Here is an 18397-nt window from a genome sequence, read left to right on the forward strand (position 1 = left end):
ATTACTTTTCACTTATGGCTTCATGAACAGATGTGTGGCTGAGAGAGTTGGTGTATGTCAGACTGATGTAAGATGGGCAAGGATGCACTTTTTTACAGACATAAACTTGCAGTCTGAGACATCTGATGGCTTCACATGGAGTAAAAATAGTTCTGCGGGTTGTATGGAACAAGGAAGAAGAGTTCACTTAATGAGTGTACTTTAAAATGCAAACTTGTTAAAGTGCAGTGTTACAGAAGCAACAAATGAGATAGCGAGGCTTAACTCATAGTGATATGGAAAGTGGAATTTTTTTACTTGTACTGCTAGATATACTCAGTTAATGCTATGGGTTCTCTGTCTGACTCTGTTTACTAAACTCTGATAAGCTTAGCTTTAGAAATCTTTGCACTTTTGATTAGGTGGGGCTCTGTGTGATGCAGACTGCTCTCCATTAAATAGTAAAACTGAATGTTCATGAATTTGAAAGTGTTTACACTGTATTTCATGAGCACTATTACAGCAATTTAAAACTTCTAATGAATAGAGTGACCTCTGATGTTAATAGATCTATCAACTTGTGTATAAGTCAAATGTTTGTCTTGTGTTAACTTAATATTAAAAGTTCCATATTTAAATAAAATACTGAATTTTGTTGAGCTATTTTGTTAATGGAGGCAGTGGAAAAGCAACCTGGAAAATATTCTGAATGGAATAGCTTTTGAAAATAGCTGAAACTCTTACTCATCTTATGAATTGTCTTAGCATTTACCCCTATTTCAGTAATATTCCTGAGTAAACTGTAGAATGTTCAGTTAAGAAATCCAAAATCACATATATTGATCCACATATTTTTAAGCACCCTAATTCTTCTCCCCAACAATGCTTTTGAAGATTCCACAGTGGAGTCCAGTAGCTATGTCTTTGTTGGGCTCCATCTACTGCTGAATTTGGTCACACTCTCTCTTAAAGTGTGTGTGTGTGTGTGTGTGTGAAATTAGATTTCAACAGTAGCTTAGACCCAGCAGCTCTTTTCTTCAGGGTTCAGTAAACTTTGGCGTGGGTGGAAATTCATGGGAGGGGAAGATTGCTGGAGGGTTGTACCTAAAGATTGGGAGAGCCAAGGCCGAGCTGAGAAGGGTGGAATCTGATCCTTATCTAAATCTGAATAGTCAAGAGTGAACCTTCAGACCAGTTTGTGTATTTCTGATTAAAATGTTTTGCCAAAATTAGTCATCTAAAGAATCTGCGTTAAGTGGCCAAGCTTCACTGACTGAGGCAATATCTGAGCCATTAGCAATTATCTTTGAAAAATCATGGAAGGCAGGTGAGATTCCAGATGACTGGAAAAGGGCAAATATAGTGCCAATCTATAAAAAGGGAAATAAGGAGAACCTGGGGAATTACAGACCAGTCAGCTTAACTTCTGTACCCGGAAAGATAATGGAGGAAATAATTAAGCAATCAATGTGCAAACATCATGATAAGATAATCAGGTGATAAGTAACAAAGAACTTCCTTTTATTTGTTTTAAACCTGCTTCCCATTAGTTCATTTGGTGGCCCCTCATTCTTACTTTATGGGAACAAGTAATTAACTTTTCCTTATTCACTTTCTCCGCACCACTCATGATTTTATATACCTCTGTCATATCCCCCCTTAGTCTCCTCTTTTCCAAGCTGAAAAGTCCTAGCCTCTTTAATCTCTCCTCATATGGGACCCATTCCAAACCCCTAATCATTTTAGTTGCCCTTCTCTGAACCTTTTCTAATGTCAGTATATCTCTTTTTTGAGATGAAGAGACCATGTCTGTATGTAGTATTCAAGTTGTGGGCATACCATGGATTAATATCTTTGTTGTGAAGGCCAGGACCATAATGGGGTTCAAAAAAGAACTAGATAAATTCATGGAGGATAGGTCCATCAATGGCTATTAGCCAGAATGGGCAGGGATGGAGTCACTAGCCTCTATTTGCCAGAAGCTGCAAATGAACGACAGGGAATGGATCACTTGATGATTACCTGTTCATTCCCTCCGGGGAATCTGGCACTGGTCACTGTTGGAAGACAGGATACTGGGCTAGATGGACCTTTGGTCTGACCCAGTATGGCTGTTCTTATGTTCTTAAGGCAGTTGAAAATATATAATGCGTTTTGTGTTTAGAAAATACCAAAAACTAATCATTTAAATGCTTTCTCGTCTGTCCTGTGGCCCCTTTCCAGCTTGTGGCCCTAGGACTATGAAACAGTTAACATTGCTAACTCTGAAGTGTAACGATGATAATGTAAAAGTTAAATATAATCCTAATTATCTACTATCTGCTTGTAGATAGTGATGCTTTCTAATACTTGTGCCCACTCTTGCTTATGTTTTTTTGGAGATATTAGTGCAAAAGGGAGCATCTGGTATACTGTGGTGAAATCCATAAAGGCCAATTAAAGGAAACTTGAAGAGGAATAAGTGTGCAGGGAACCCCAAACTGCATATTCAGTGGCAGAAATACTTATAAACTACCAGAGACATAGTAAAACTACATGCAGTTAAAATTCCTGTTACTAAAACTTTCTGAATGTTGGGCTTCTTAGAACATTTGAGGCACCTGTGTTTCCCCCTAACTCTTCTTTCCCGCTGTGTTGTGTGGGGAGCCATTCCATGCTAGTAACTTTTTGTATCTTCTTCATTCTCAACCTATAGATCTCTGAAAAATTACTACTCAAAACAGGCTTCCAGTATGTTCCCTATTCTGGGACACCCCAGTATGCTGAGCTAGTAGGGAAGGGCTAGCATCCTTTATAGCCTTCTCTATAGGATAAAAATTTCTGGCCAAATTCCCCTGTCATGGATATGGTGGAGGGGGAGAGGAGAAAAATTCTTGTTAGTGAGATGGAGATGCCTAACTTCCTCCTCCTGGCTTGAGAAGAGAGGGGAAACATTCTTTGGACTCCCCCTAAAGCTCAAGACAAACACCTGGACCCAGCTCCTTTTCCCTCAATAAGTGACTGTCTTTGCGGGGATGGAGGGAGAAGGTATGAACAACTGGGGCAAATATATAAATGGTTTTGTCAGACAAGAAATCCTGCTTCCAAAGTATGTAGACCATGCATCAGAAAGTGACAAGTGTGATAGCGAAGTGAGATCAAGTTACCTGACATGAATTACAAAAAAAAATAATTGTGGCTCATACTCTTAATTTGTGCTTCCTGCTTTCACATTCTCTTACTAATGCCATTATTGGCACACTGTCCTATTTGACAGTTCTCTGAAATTAACCTGCAACAAAGGATATTTCCAGATATCCGTTAGGAAAGTGATATGGCAGAGCACAAATTTTCCAATACATTCTTGGAAAGTATTGGGGACAGACTTTTTGTTTCAGCAAGTGGAGGAAGTATCCAGGGGGACAGCAATTTTAGACTTGATTCTAACCAACAGGGAGGAAGTGTTAGCAAATGTGAAAGGGATCATGAAACAATAGATTTCATGATTATAAGGAAATGAAAGAATGAAAGCAGTAGAATAAGGACTCTGGATTCAAAAAGGCAGACTTCAACAAACTCAAAAATCATAGATTTTCTTCCCAGGACCTTACCTAAGGGAAAAAAGAGTTCAGGAGAGCTGTCAGTTTATAAAAGACAATACTAAAGGCACAACTGTAAACGATCCCAATGTGAAGGAAAGATAAGAATAGTAAGAGGCCAATATGACTCCATCAGGAGCTCTTTAATTACCTGAAAATCAAAAAGGAATCCTACAAAAAGTAGAAAAATGATGAATGGCTACAGAGTAGAACAAAAATAAAACACAGTGTGTAGGGACAAAATCAGAAAAAACTAAGGCACAAAATGAGTTGCATCTAGCAAAGGACATGCAAGGGAATAAGAAGAGGTTACTTTAAATAAATCAGGAGCAAGAAAAAGAGGCAAAGTGTAGTCCTCTACTTAGCAATAACTGATGACCTGAAGAAGACTCTTAATAAAGAAGGCTCAGATGTTTAATATCTATTTTGCGTCTGTCTTCACTAAAAAAGTTAATGGTGACCATGTATTTAACACAATTAATATTAACAACAAGGGGAAAGGAACACAAGCCAAAAGAGAGAAAGAACAGGTAAAAGAATATTTAGATAAGTTGAATATATTCAGGTTTGCAGTGCCTGATGTAATTCATCCTAGAGAATTTAAGGAACTAGCTGAAACCATCTTAAATCTTTAGCAATTGTCTTTGTTTCACTTTTTAAAGACAAGTACTATGTTCACTCTTCTCCAGTCCTCCATGAGCTCACAAAGAGGATCTGGGGAGCTATAGACCAATCAGCCTAACTTTTGTTACCTGGAAAGCTACTGGAACAAATTATTAATCAATTAGTAAAGAACTAGAGGATAATAAGTTTATACAGAATAGACAGCATGGATTTGTCTAGAACAAAACATGCAAACCAACACAATTTCCTTCTTTGAGAGGCTTACTGGCCTCGTGGATTGGGGAGAAGAGTAGACAGGATGTATCTTGATTTTAGTAAGGCTTTTGATACAGTCGCATATGACCTTCTCATAAGCAAAATAGGGAACTGTGATTTAGATGAAATTTCTGAAAGGTAGATGTACAACTCGTTAAAAGAGCATACTCAGAATAATAATCAATGGTTCACTCTCAAACTAGGAACATATATCTAGTAGGGTCCCACCTGGGTCAGTCCTGGGTCTGGTACTAATCAATATTTTTATTAATGACTTGGGTAATGGAGCAAAGAGTGTGCTTATAAAATCTGTGGCTGACACCAGGCTGGGAGGGGTTGCCAGCATTTTGAAGGACAGCATTAGAATTCAAAACTACCATGACAAATTGGAGAACTGGTCTGAATTCAGCAAGATGAAATTCAGTAAAGTTAAGTGCAAAGTACTATACCTAGGAAGGACAAATCAAATGCCCAACTACAAAATGGGGAATAACTGGCTAAAGGGTAGTATTGCTGAAAAGGATCTGAGGATTATGTTGGATCACAAGTTTGAATATGGGTCAATAATGTAATGCTGTTGCAAAAAAGGCTAATATTCTGGAATGTATTAACAGGAGTACTGTAGGTAAAATGAGGGAGATAATTGTCCCACTCTACTCAACAGTGTTGGTTGAGACTGTGTCTTATTCTGGACGCTGCACTTTAGGATTTTGTCCCAAAAATGTGGGCAAATTGGAGAGAGTCTAGAGGAGAGTAACGAAAATGATAAAAGATGGAAAACTTAACCTCTGAGGAATGTTTTTTCTTAACAACAACAAAACAAAAAACCCACCCTGGAACCCACCCTGTTTATTCTTGAAAAAAAGACGGGGGGGGGGGGGGAAGGGAGAGACTTGATAAGCCTTCATATATGTTAAGGGGTGTTAAAAATAGGACAGCGATCACTTGTTCTCCATGTCCGGTGAAGGTAGTACAAGAAGTAATGAGCTTAATGTGCAGCAAGGGAGATTTAGGTTAGATATTAGGAAGAAAGGGTAGTTAAGCACTGGAATAGGCTTCCAAAGAAAGTTGTGGAATCCCCACTGTGACTGGTTCTCCCCGGGGTACCACCTGGAACTGGGCTACCACTGAGCCCCCCAGCCCACTAGCCTGGGCTCCCTTTTACACTGTACTGCTGTGACAAGCTGCAAAGCCCTCTCTCTAGTCTGCACTTTCACCAGCATACATACAGGTAGGGACACACCCAGCTAAAGTTACATGCAGACAGGCTCTTTAACCAGCCCCTGCATAGGCAGGCTTCTGCAAGGGCAAATCCCAGCTCCTTAGGCACACACCCTCTCTGGAGTGTAAACACAAAATTATACAGTCTTGCGCTGCACAGGGAACTGTACAATGTAAGTGCCTAAAATTCACCCCCCCACACACACTCTTCAATTTGGAGAGGAATATGCAAACAGCTTTCTGTTCTTCAGTTATGATTTCCACGCACTGGATTAGATCAAGCGAAAACAAACGTATTTACTACAAAAGATAGATTTTAAGTGATTGTAAGGAATAGCAAATGCAAACTAAGCTTAATATACTAAATAGGGTGAGAATCTGCTCTACGTATCCAAAGTGATGATACAAGAAGGCTGCAGATTCTTAAGGGGCAAGCTGCACTTGCTGCCAGCTTGGAATCCCTAGGTGTTCCATTCACAGGCTAAAAATCTCTTTAGCTTGGGTCCAGCACTTCTTCCAGTTCAGTCTTTGTTCCTCAGGTGTTTCCAGGAGTCTCCTTGGATGGGGAGTCAATGAAGAACCTAGATAATGTCACTCCTCTGCCTGATATAACTTTTGCATATGGCAGGAACCCTTTGTTTCAAAGCTTGGATCCCGTGCCAGTCATTGGAAAAATACTGACATCCCAAGATGGAATCCAGCACCAGATCACCTGGTTACATGTCCCTGTAGAGTCACAATACCCATCCCACACTGGCTGTTTGGAGCCTTCACAGGAAGGCTTCCCAAGTGGGGAGGCCTCTCCTAAGGCCTATTGTTTCTTCCTCATGGCTTATTAACCTGAATGGACCCTTTCCAGCCAGCCATGTAGACTGACTGCATTTTGCCTAGTGGGCGTTGCCCAGGAATAGCTATGTGTGAAATAGAAACATAGTCAATATTCGTAACTTTGGATACAAAAATGATACATGCATACAAATAGGATAATCCTATTCAACAAAGCATACCCTTTCTAATGACACCTTCGATGCCTTATTGCATAAAATACATCATAACTGTGGTATAATTATATCCTACTAATATCACTATGAAGAATATGGGGTGCAGTGTCACACCCATCATTAGAGGTTTTTAAGAACAGGTCGGACAATCACCTGTAAGGGATGGTCTAGGTGTACTAGTCCTGCTACAGCAGAGGGGGCCAGGCTTGATGACCCCTCAATGTGCTTTCCATTCCTACATTTCTATGATTTAATATCTACCAAGCCTGGGATGATTTAGTTGGGATTGGCCCTGCTTTGAGCAGGGGGTTGGACTAGATGATCTCCTGAGATTTTTTCCAACCCTAATCTTTTATGATTCTAAGCCGTTTTCTATCTTGTTCCCTCCTTTCCCCCAAAAATTATACACTGAACACTAAGAAAAGAAAATAGCATTTAACTTGGACATATAAGGATAAATCCCTACCCTCAGCTTATTTGGCCTCCAAAAAGAAAAGAAAAAACTCCCCACAAAGTATTAAATTGATCTTTAAACATATTGGTCAGTAGATATAACAACTCCTTTAAAACTAATACTTCATCAAAACTGACCAGTGTAATTCTAGTTGCCTCACTTCATTATTATTTTTTTATAATGTGTATAATTTATAATGTATGTTTGGAAAGGTGGAAGAGCCTTTATTTTTTATTTACAATTTTCATATTCATAATGTGGAAAATCCTATTGACTTCATTATTAATCTTTGTGGATTTCGACTATCTTAAAGAATTCTGTCCCTGCTACTACTGAATCCTATTGGATGCTTCCAAAAACCTATAAAATATTTTTGTTAAATTCTGTAGGCTTTACAACCTAGTTAAATTCTATAAGACCCTTCATTAAGAAGAGTAAAAAGAATAACTAATTCATAGTCACAGAATGAATTTTACTTACACTTATGTTTGTTGTTATGCATGTTGTAATATATATTTACCCAATTGAAGGCCCCCAAAACCCCACCTAATCAATACCCCATTTAAAAAAAAATCTCTTCTTAAACACGGCTTTATGAAACAATCTGCTGGGAAAATGAAATTTAATTTAAATTATATATCATTTGCAGTGTACCACATAATACATATGAATCATGAATTCATTTTATGACCATTTAAAGTTGAGTCTGATATGCAACTTTCAATAATTACATAGGATGACATTAAGCACTAGTTGCAACTGTAAATAAGCATATAGTATTCAACCTTTTAAAGGAAAAACATGGCAGGAAAGTACATCAGTGGATATAATAGTATAATTTGTGGGCTGTATAGTCAGAGAACTTTTATGAAATGCTTGGAATGTAATCCTTTAGAATCCTAATATTAATTGGTTTGTTAAGGTAAATCTGATTACACCAAAAAGCAAAACTGCCTAGGAGCCCAGTACTTCAAACACTTCAGTAAATGCTAAGCTTGTGGCATTTGCAGAACAAGGCTTCTAAGTAGTAACTGATCAGTACGTGCAGGTGAGTGAAGACAGACACAGGGATGGATTTAAGTGACAGGTTGTAGTTTGAATTTTAATACTGGGTTGAAGTGCTATAGGCTTATCCACCCAAGACTCTTGTGCTAGGCTTTTAACCGAGTCAAGTGTAATGTTACGAAGCTCCTATCCTACAACCAACAACTCATTCACACCAATACAGGAACTCCACATTTAAAGTCGTCCCGGTTACTGTTGTTTCGTTGTTACGTCGCCAATCGGTTAGGGAACATGCTCATTTAAAGTTGTGCAGTGTTCCCTGATAACATCGTTTGGCAGCCACCTGCTTTGTCCACTGCTTGCAGGAAGAGCAGCCCCCCCTGCTCTAGCTAGCTGGGGGGAGGCTTAGAACCAGGGTGGACCAGCAGCCCCCCCATCAACTCCCCGTTCCCCCAAGTTCCCTGTGCAGCAGCCGCCCAGCAGGCTATCAATTGCCGGCAGTTCAGCTGTGCCTCTCCCCACTGCCATGTGCTGCTCCTGCCCTCTGCCTTGGAGCTGCTCTCCAGAGCCTCCTGCTTGCAGGGGGGCAGGAGGAGAGTGGGGCTAATGTCAGGGTGTCCTCCCTCACCCCTGCTCCTACACCCCTCTTACCCCATCCCTATAGGGCAGGGGGCACACACGACAAGGCTCAGGATGGAGGGAGCTTCCTGGCAGCAGCTGCTGCGGTCTCAGCTTGCTGATTAACTTAACAAGGCAGTGTACTTAAGAGTGGGGTCAACGTAAAAGGGAAATGCACATCTCTCTCTCTCTCTCTCACACACAGGGTGTGTGTCTCTGTCTGCCATGCTGTCTCCCCTCCCTCCATTCGTGCTGCCTTGTAGAGCGTGAGGCTACATTAACGAGTTAACCCTTGAGGGCTCAGCCAATTGCTAGTTCATCATTTAGCAGTAAGGCATTCCCTGGGAAATATCCCATCCTCTGACTCCACCACCTCAACCAAGCTTCACAATCATCATCGCTGCATACAGTATTAAATTGTTTAAAACTTATACTCTGTGTGTGTGTATATGTGTGTATATATATGTATAGCGATAGGTATAGTCTTTTGTCTGGCCAAAAAAAAAAAAATCCCTGGAACCTCCCCCCTCACCCCCCATTTACATTCATTCTTATGGGGAAATTGGATCCTCTTAACATCGTTGCGCTTAAAGTCGCATTTTTCAGGAACATAACTACAACGTTAAGTGAGGAGTTACTGTAGTAACATATTCAGCAAATCGTAACCTTTCCATAGACCCCTTACTTGACAAACTTTGTACAAGATTTGTTGCAGTTATATGACAGTGGTAGCAACAATATTCTACATAGTCATATTTTAATCAGATAATGTCACACCCTCCTCAGCTGCTTCTAGGCCTCAGCTTAGTTTTGATTCCTTTTGACCTCTTCCACCTCAAGGGGTTAGGGTACCCAAGAGGGAACTTGGTCTGTGCAGGCTTCAGATCTCCCCTTCTCCCAGAGGCCCAAGGTCTAACAGCGAAATCCTGAGTCTCTGTTTCTGGGAGCTGGCCCTTTTAGCCTTTATCCGCAAAGGCCACTGGGTGTTCCACCTATGAGCTTGGTCACACCCCTTATCACCTTGTCTTTGCCTGCCCCAGTATACCATCTGTAGCGTAAACATATGTCCAGTTTCCAGCAGCCTATTGCATGGACCTCCAGGAGTCAAACTGTTTCATGTTGCAGATGTCACTGCCCCAAACTTGAAGGAATGTGTGCCAAAGTTTGCTGAGTTGAGACGTAAGTAAGCTCTAATGCCTTTGTTACCTCAGTGAACTTGTCTGGTCAGGTAGCCACCATCACTGTGCACAAATAATGGGTCTGACTCCCGGTTTCATGTGTCTAGAAAGGCTTTGACAGCTTTTACAGACACACTAGTTCAGCCAAGCATTCTCTTAGCTGTGTTGTGGCCCCTTTTCTTGTTTTATCAGTTTTGGAATACCTCAGTTTCAAGGGCATCTGTTGTTCTTTGAGTAAACAGCACATTTGCTCGCTTAGTGCATGCTTGGACCTGCTGACTGTGCCCAGGTACACGTTCTCTAACCATTGCTTACTAGTGTTTTAAATGAGGAATACCAAACTGAACACAATTGAGGGTCTACATTGTGATACACAGAGGAGACTTGAGAGTAGAATAAATGGTAGGTAATCCTACACTCTCCTTCAGGTGTCTTACACGCCACATCCAAGAACTGTATCTGTTGGTTAGGCACTAGTAAACTCAAAAAGGGGCCGGCTACCTGTTTAGCTGCTAACTCCACCTGAATTTTTTTCCTGAACTATTTGCTCAAATCCTTTAACAGACTTCAAGTTTTCCACCCACACATGCAATCTTGCTGCCTCATATGGGATTGTAAAACCTGGCCAAAATTCATTCCATGTATAACAGTCTTGTTAGGATAACATAAGAAGGTAGTAACACCTCTAAATAATTGGGGCTGGGGCTTTTTCCAGAACTGCCCCTTCCTCCCACTGATCCTGTTGGAATACTGTCCCCCTGCTAACAGCCCCTCTTTCTGACATATCAGGCCTTTTCTTTGCCCCTATAGCAAACGAGGGCACTGTCTTGACTTCCACATTTCTTATATGAATGTTTGTATTTGCAGTAGGAACAAAAATGCTTTGCTTTATTAAATGCACAACAGATATTAGAGCTGATATCTGCTTTTGAAGCTTGTGGGTTTGATACTCGTAATCTACTGTCTGTATAAACATGCTGGCCCGCATGGCATGGTGGTTCTTACCCCATGGGAGATTTGGCTCCTCTGCTGCCTAAGTCTGAACTTCATTGGATCTTAACTATGCCTCTCTCCCATTTGTGGCATGTGTTCTGGATATCCTATCTAAATATTATGAAAATTGGGATGCTTGGCTCAATTTGTTTTGCACATTACACTGTGTGTGTGTGTGTGTGTGTGTGTGTGTATATGTATGAAAGGCTGCAGTCCAATTCTCTAGTGTTCTCACCATCTTGAGCTTGTCCAGTTTGTCGTCTTCTTTCCCTCCCTCCCCACCTGTTTCCTCAATCTGGTTTGCACAGAAGAGAAGGGTGAACATGTCCACATGCTCTCCTTTCCAATTTTTTTCTATAATAGCCTTTGACAAATGGGCCCCAAGGGGTTGATCAGTTCCCACATACGATCACTTGGCATCAGTGCCTATGTCCCCTTTGGCTCTCTGTAGACAGGGAAGAGGTATAGCCTTGTTAGATGTACTGCCCCCTAGTGTTGGAGTGTCTTAGTCCACTGTACTCTTTTGTAGGTGCCTGGCTCTGCCATGCAGAGATGCGATGGGACAAGTTTTCCCCCTAGCCTTTTGGCAATGAGGTGCCAATGATTTTGCTGACTTGTTCCGCACCTCATGGGGCTGCTTTTCTGCGGCCCTGGTGCTGAAGAGAGGGACAGGTATGCAGCTATCTCTGAGGTGTTGGAGGAAGGCTTGCTGTCTTTCACTGTGTGCTTTTTCAGGGAGTTTCTTGAGCAAATGCTGTAGTTTCTTTTGGTAACCCTCAGTGGGATCAGAGGGTAATGGCTTGTAGAAAGTGGTGTTGGAGAGCTGCCTAGCAGCCTCTTGTTCATACTCCGACCTATTCATGATGACGACAGCACCTCCTTTGTCAGCCTTTTTGATTATGATGTCAGAGGTGTTTCTGAGGCTGTGGATGGCATTGTGTTCTGCACGGCTGAGGTTATGGGGCAAGTGATGCACAAGAACAAATCTGCACAGACACACCCCTGGAACCCCGACCTGGGGTATTCTATCTGCTACCCAAGATCCATAAACCTGGAAATTCTGGACGCCCCATCATCTCAGGCATTGGCACCCTGACAGCAGGATTGTCTGGCTATGTAGACTCCCTCCTCAGGCCCTACGCTACCAGCACTCCCAGCTATCTTTGAGACACCACTGATTTCCTGAGGAAACTACAATCCATCAGTGATCTTCCTGATAACACCATCCTGGCCACTATGGATGTAGAAGCCCTCTACACCAACATTCCACACAAAGATGGACTACAAGCAAACAGGAACAGTATCCCCGATAATGTGACGGCAAACCTGGTGGTTGAACTTTGTGACTTTGTCCTCACCCATAACTATTTTACATTTGGGGACAATGTATACCTTCAAATCAGCGGCACTGCTATGGGTACTTGCATGGCCCCACAGTATGCCAACATTTTTATGGCTGACTTAGAACAACACTTCCTCAGCTCTCGTCCCCTAACGCCCCTACTCTACTTCCACTATATTGATGACATCTTCATCATCTGGACCCATGGTAAAGAAGCCCTTGAGGAATTCCACCATGATTTCAACAATTTCCACCCCACCATCAACCTCAGCCTGGTCCAGTCCACACAAGAGATCCACTTCCTGGACACTACAGTGCTAATAAACGATGGTCACATAAACACCACCCTATACCGGAAAGCTACTGACTGCTATTCCTACCTACATGCCTCCAGCTTTCACCCAGACCACACCACACGATCCATCGTCTACAGCCAAGCTCTACGATACAACCACATTTGCTCCAACCCCTCAGACAGAGACAAACACCTACAAGAGCTCTATCAAGCGTTCTTACAACTACAGTACCGACCTGCTGAAGTGAAGAAACAAATTGACAGGGCCAGAAGAGTACCCAGAAGTCACCTACTACAGGACAGGCCCAACAAAGAAAATAACAAAACGATACTAGCCATCACCTTTAGCCCCCAACTAAAACCTCTCCAATGCATCATCAAGGATCTACAACCTATCTGAAGGATGACCCACCACTCTCACAAATCTTGGGAGACAGGCCAGTCCTTGCTTATAGACAGCCCCCCAACCTGAAGCAAATACTCACCAGCAACCACACACTACACAACAGAACTACTAACCCAGGAACCTATCCTTGCAACAAAGCCCGTTTCCAACTGTGTCCACATATCTATTCAGGGGACACCATCATAGGGCCTAATCACATCAGCCACACTATCAGAGGCTTGTTCACCTGCACATCTACCAATGTGATATATGCCATCATGTGCCAGCAATGCCCCCTCTGCCATGTACATTGGCCAAATTGGACAGTCTCTACGTAAAAGAATAAATGGACACAGATCAGACGTCAAGAATTATAACATTCAAAAACCAGTCGGAGAACACTTCAATCTCTCTGGTCACTCGATTGCAGACCTAAAGTTCGCAATATTATAACAGAAAGACTTCAAAAACAGACTCCAATGAGAGACTGCTGAATTGGAATGAATTTGCAAACTGGATACAATTAACTTAGGCTTGAATAGAGACTGGGAGTGGGTGTGTCATTGCACAAAGTAAAACTATTTCCCCATGTTTATTCCCCCCTCCGTTCCCCCCCATTTCTCAGACATTCCTGTTAACTGCTGGAAATGGCCCACCTTGATTATCCCTACAAAAGGTTTTCTCCCCTGCCTCCCCCCACCGCTCTTCTGCTGGTAATAGCTCATCTTAAGTGATCTCTCTCCTTACAGTGTGTATGATAACACCCATTTTTTCATGTTCCGTGTATATAAATCTCCTCACTGTATTTTCCACTGAATGCATCCGATGAAGTGAGCTGTAGCTCACGAAAGCTTATGCTCAAATAAATTGGTTAGTCTCTAAGGTGCCACTAGTACTCCTTTTCTTTCTGTTTAAAAAGTTACATTAGATTCTAAACTCATACACTGTTTATCCTAGTCAAGGTACCAGCATCTCATCATTGTGGATACTTGATCGTAATCCAGTTTCTTGTATTGATTCAGAAGAAAAATATTTATTTGCAACTTTGTTTGTCCTTGGTGGGTTTTTATACTAAGGTACTCATTCAACTTCATGTATTCTCATTCTAGTAATAAATTCTCCAGTGTTGGATATGGTCAATGTTAGAAATGTTTTAAATTTAGTTTTTGTTTGAATTCAGATTTGGCTGAAGAATAGGAGTGTGATTGCATTTCTCTTTGCAGTAGTAGCTATAAATACTTTATATTTTTACCTCACTTTGTCCAAAAAGAAAATCTAAACCTTTAGCACTCAAGGCAGAGCATATTATGTTGTAGGGAACTGTTTTTTATTTGTAGATACAATATCTGGTTTTTATTTTTTCCTGGGACGCTAGAGGATTAAGGCAGATTATAGCATTGGGATAATGTCTGACTCCTTGTGTTCCATTGAGTCGTAAATAAAACCCTGAAAAATCTGAATGTTACTATGGTGATGTTAGTAAAAGCCTGGGTTCTGGAGTAAGCAAACAGCTTAGAAACATACTGTCACTTATGATAATGAGCATGCCATAGTTGTCAAGTTGGGTATAGCCAGAGATGAGTTTAGTGGCTGCTGCTGTAACTTTACAGCCCACATGTCATCATCTAAAAGCCAATCAGTAAAATTACTTTCATATAATGACTAAAAAAACCTACATTATCTTTTTAGTAACTTAATATCACCGACCTTTTTATCGAAGTGGAAATGTGGGGTGTTACTTCCTATGTTGATTCCTTCCTTCCTTGAACTGTTTTTAAACAAACAAAAAACTAATTTTTAAAATTTCTCTTTAGTCTATCAAGCAATCATGTGAAATGAAGTGTGAGGAGATTTTAAAAAAGAAATTATTGGTGGATGACTTCCATTAGAGATCACTGGAATACACTGTATAAAGCTTCCTTTTTCCTTAGTTACTGAAACTATTAAAGAAAATATCTTAAGATGACTTCAAAAATTATCATTTCTATTTTTAGCCTTTTTAACCTGGCTTCCTTGGAACTAAGAGAGAATCTTCTGACATACTTACCTGAGTAAGTTCCATTGCATGTGTGTCTGTGGTCGTGTGTGCTTTAATATATGCCCATCCTCGGGGGGGAAAAAAAAAAGTCTGAAGTTAATATTTTCTCTGGCCCTCATGTAATTTGTGGATGAATACAAGGTGTTTTCAGTCTCCTGCGTAATGAATGAAGAGTTACGGGCTGTAGCTTTCCCTTCATAAATAGCAAGTTGCCTCAGGAACTTAGTTCATAACTGGTTAGGAACAGGAGTCTGAAGGCTGTGTGCAAATCAGTTTTACCTGTGTAATATATCTGTGTAATAGAAATGTGCAGAATATACTGAATAGCTAAATACTGTAAACGAATGCCAAATTATTAAAGAGGTGGAAGCTTTAATCCTTACATGACCAATATTAATTATTACGTAAATGAAGGTAGATCTCATGTTCAAAACTTTTAACATTCACTGTGTGAGCTGTATTAAACCTGTGTGGAGCTTTACATTTTTTAAAAAAACATTGTAAATAAGCAATTACATGAGAGGTTGAGTAATTTACAGAAACCTTGCAAACCTGGAGATGAGAGCGTCTGGCATCCCCTTGCAATATATAATTCAACCCCACTACTTCAGTGAAAGAAAGAAGGTCCTAGGATTTTTATTGGGGTGCTGTGTCTGCACCAGGTACAGGGAGTCAAGTCTTTTTTTTGACGGCCCCTGCTTGGACATCTGACTGTTTTTGAACTCCTTTCTCCCTTTTGGCTACTGGAAGAAGAAGATTTTTCCCTTCTTTCTTCCCAGTACCCCAGAGTCTCCTCACTGCTGATGGACTAAGGGAGTAAAGAGTCTCTTCTCTTAGCTTCCTGGCTGCTACTATCAGGGGATACTCTCCTCCTGTATCATCCTCTTTTGAAACTTCCTCTCTTGCGGATATATCCAGTAGTTCCCCAGTTGCTGCTGTTCGTAACTCTCATGAGCCTCATGGCGCTTCAAATGCCACAATGAACTATAGAATAGTTAGTATGAATAGATAGTTTTTCCATGCAGCATCAGAGTAAAACTGTTTATAAATGGATAGTCTTACTGCTGCTCAGAGTTCTGACTAGCAGTAGTGAAACTGGCCAGTCTTGTCTTCATGCTGAGGCAGCATGGGGAAAGGTAAGCAGAAGCTCCAGAGGAGGGGTCTGTTCTGAAGTGTCAGGAAAGTTCTGTTTGTTCACATTCAGAAGGCTTCTTTTAAAGCCATAAATGCTCAAATGTTTTTTTTTAATTCAAGTGAAATTCTGTACAAGCTAATGAGTTAAGACATTCATCAGGGAAAAAAATCTTTATTTGCTCTTGGTGAGTAGGCACATGAGGGACTTGTTAAATCTTGACCTACATCTTTATAAACCATTTAACATGAACAATGCAGGGTAATGTAAGAAGTTTTCATCCAGGCATAAATTGTTTGGCTCCATTTTGTGGAGGTTTTCAACTTATTCTAAATTGTGGTATTGACCATGGCTAAGACTGGTGATTAGCATAGTGGGCTATGATCTTATCAGTTATAATGTATTTTATGCTTGAGAGGCACAACATTATACTGACAAACCCAGTACTCTTCAGTATCATGTTAATGTACATAATCTATGCCCAATAAAATCCTTTTCTAGAAGGACGTTTGGCTATACAGTGGAAAGAGCTCATTCAAGTATCTAGGGGTTCTGATGGGATCTAGGGGTTCTAGCCTAATGGGGTTCTTTCTCTGCTTACAGATCACTCACCCACCTGCAGAGACTAGAAGAACTGGATTTAGGAAACAATGAACTTTATAACTTGGTAAGATATTATCAGTGGAATATGTCATTGAAAATGTTGCTGTTTCATGTGGAACTAAAATATCCAGAACAGAAATGTCGCACACTGGAAGCAGTGACACTTCTGGAACATTTCTATACGTATAAATGAAAAATTGGCAGTGACATGCTGCCATCATGTTACCTATTTCTTGCGATCATCGTACAATACAAAACAATAAGTTCAGCTGATGTACCTTGATACTTTTATGACCCTATCCTAACTATTGCTATAGCTATTAAAATGATGTGATCTGTAGTCTGGCACTTCACCATATGTTATTAATTTGTGGTAGAATTATTTTTCTGCAAAAAAGGAAGGATCCCCACAGATCTCTCTGCAGAAACAAAGCAAGGGGCACAGATTGTTTTCTCTGTTCCTCAGTTGTGCCCCAGTACTTACCTTTTTTTTTATTTCAAGATTGAACGGACGTCTCATTTGGGTGCTAAAATATGAAATAAGGCTCTTGTGCAGAAACACAAATGCTTACACTTTGCTCTTTTTAAAGCATATTTTAGTGATTACGCTAAACACTAAAATTATATTAATGTTACAATTATGGTTCCACCAACAACTCTAATTACGCACTTGTGGTATACTGTGTTCTCCCGTATATTCTTATGGCATTCAGATATGACAATAATATATAGTATTTTGTGTGTGTATATGGGGGCGGGTGGGAAGGGGATGGGTTAGAGTTGTTTTGGGAGCTATAACTTGGAGTTTAATTCTTTAGGTAAGCAAAACAAGAAAGAGGACCCTGTATGGTCACTTGAATATACATTTTTTTTCTGATTCTGTCTAATGGGTTGTAGTTGCTAGCCTAATACCTGTCTCTCCTCTGCATGTAAGGGTGTTTAAAAACTGTCTGAGAATGTGGAGTCCCCTTTGTTAGACTAACATAGTCTTAGTCAAAAACATAAATCACCTGTTGGATACTTACCAGAATATATAATGAATACAGATAACTTATGGTCATACGTAGTCACATTTTCTAAATCAGAACTAGCATTACAACATAGTAATAGTACTAAAATCAGTGTGTTTGGTCTCCTGGGCAACCAGTTTTTCTTCTGTTGCATGCACTGCTTGTTTCTGTATTACTCTAACTACCTTTTGCTCTTTTGTTTTTGTTTACATTTTGCAGCCAGAAACAATTGGTGCACTTTTCAGTCTTAAAGACCTCTGGCTGGATGGAAACCAGTTAGCTGAAATACCTCAGGTAAAGTAGTGTTCTCGTGAAAAAAGTATGTGTGAAGAAAAAATTCTTTGCGGCTAAACTACAAATATCAAACTTCCTTTTTTGGGGGATATGTTTTTAAACTTTGAAGTTTATAAGCTTTTTTGAAAAGTTCAGCAAGTATCTTTAGGATTTCTGCCCCTCAGCTTTAGAAGGTTGGGCATGATGCCTTTGTCATATGCACCAAACATGGCTGATAGGCTTCAGAGTATTTATGTGATGAATGACAGGACATTTCCCCTTTCCAGAAATGGATTATTCTGTCTGTAGTGTTCATGGCCCAGGGATCAGGGGACCAGTATTCAGTTCAACTGATCCTCACTCTTCACACTTGTCAAAATGCAACTAATCAAAGTTGTGTGTGAACTGTCCTC

At 40.5% G+C, this 18397-nt stretch overlaps 1 protein-coding gene across 1 annotated transcript in view; it reads left to right on the forward strand.

Annotated features, from left to right (window-relative positions):
- The window catches only part of LRRC1 (leucine rich repeat containing 1), a 121565-nt gene that overhangs the window by 66528 nt on the left and 36640 nt on the right, over positions 1 to 18397 (forward strand). The window contains exons 5-7 of the mRNA XM_073336268.2: positions 14923 to 14979; positions 16702 to 16765; positions 17931 to 18005. Coding sequence (XP_073192369.1) covers positions 14923 to 14979; positions 16702 to 16765; positions 17931 to 18005 — 196 coding nt within the window. The remainder of the gene's footprint in view (positions 1 to 14922; positions 14980 to 16701; positions 16766 to 17930; positions 18006 to 18397) is intronic.

The sequence above is a fragment of the Lepidochelys kempii genome, chromosome 3 (assembly GCF_965140285.1).
Source record: "Lepidochelys kempii isolate rLepKem1 chromosome 3, rLepKem1.hap1, whole genome shotgun sequence".
Taxonomy (NCBI): Eukaryota; Metazoa; Chordata; order Testudines; family Cheloniidae; genus Lepidochelys; species Lepidochelys kempii.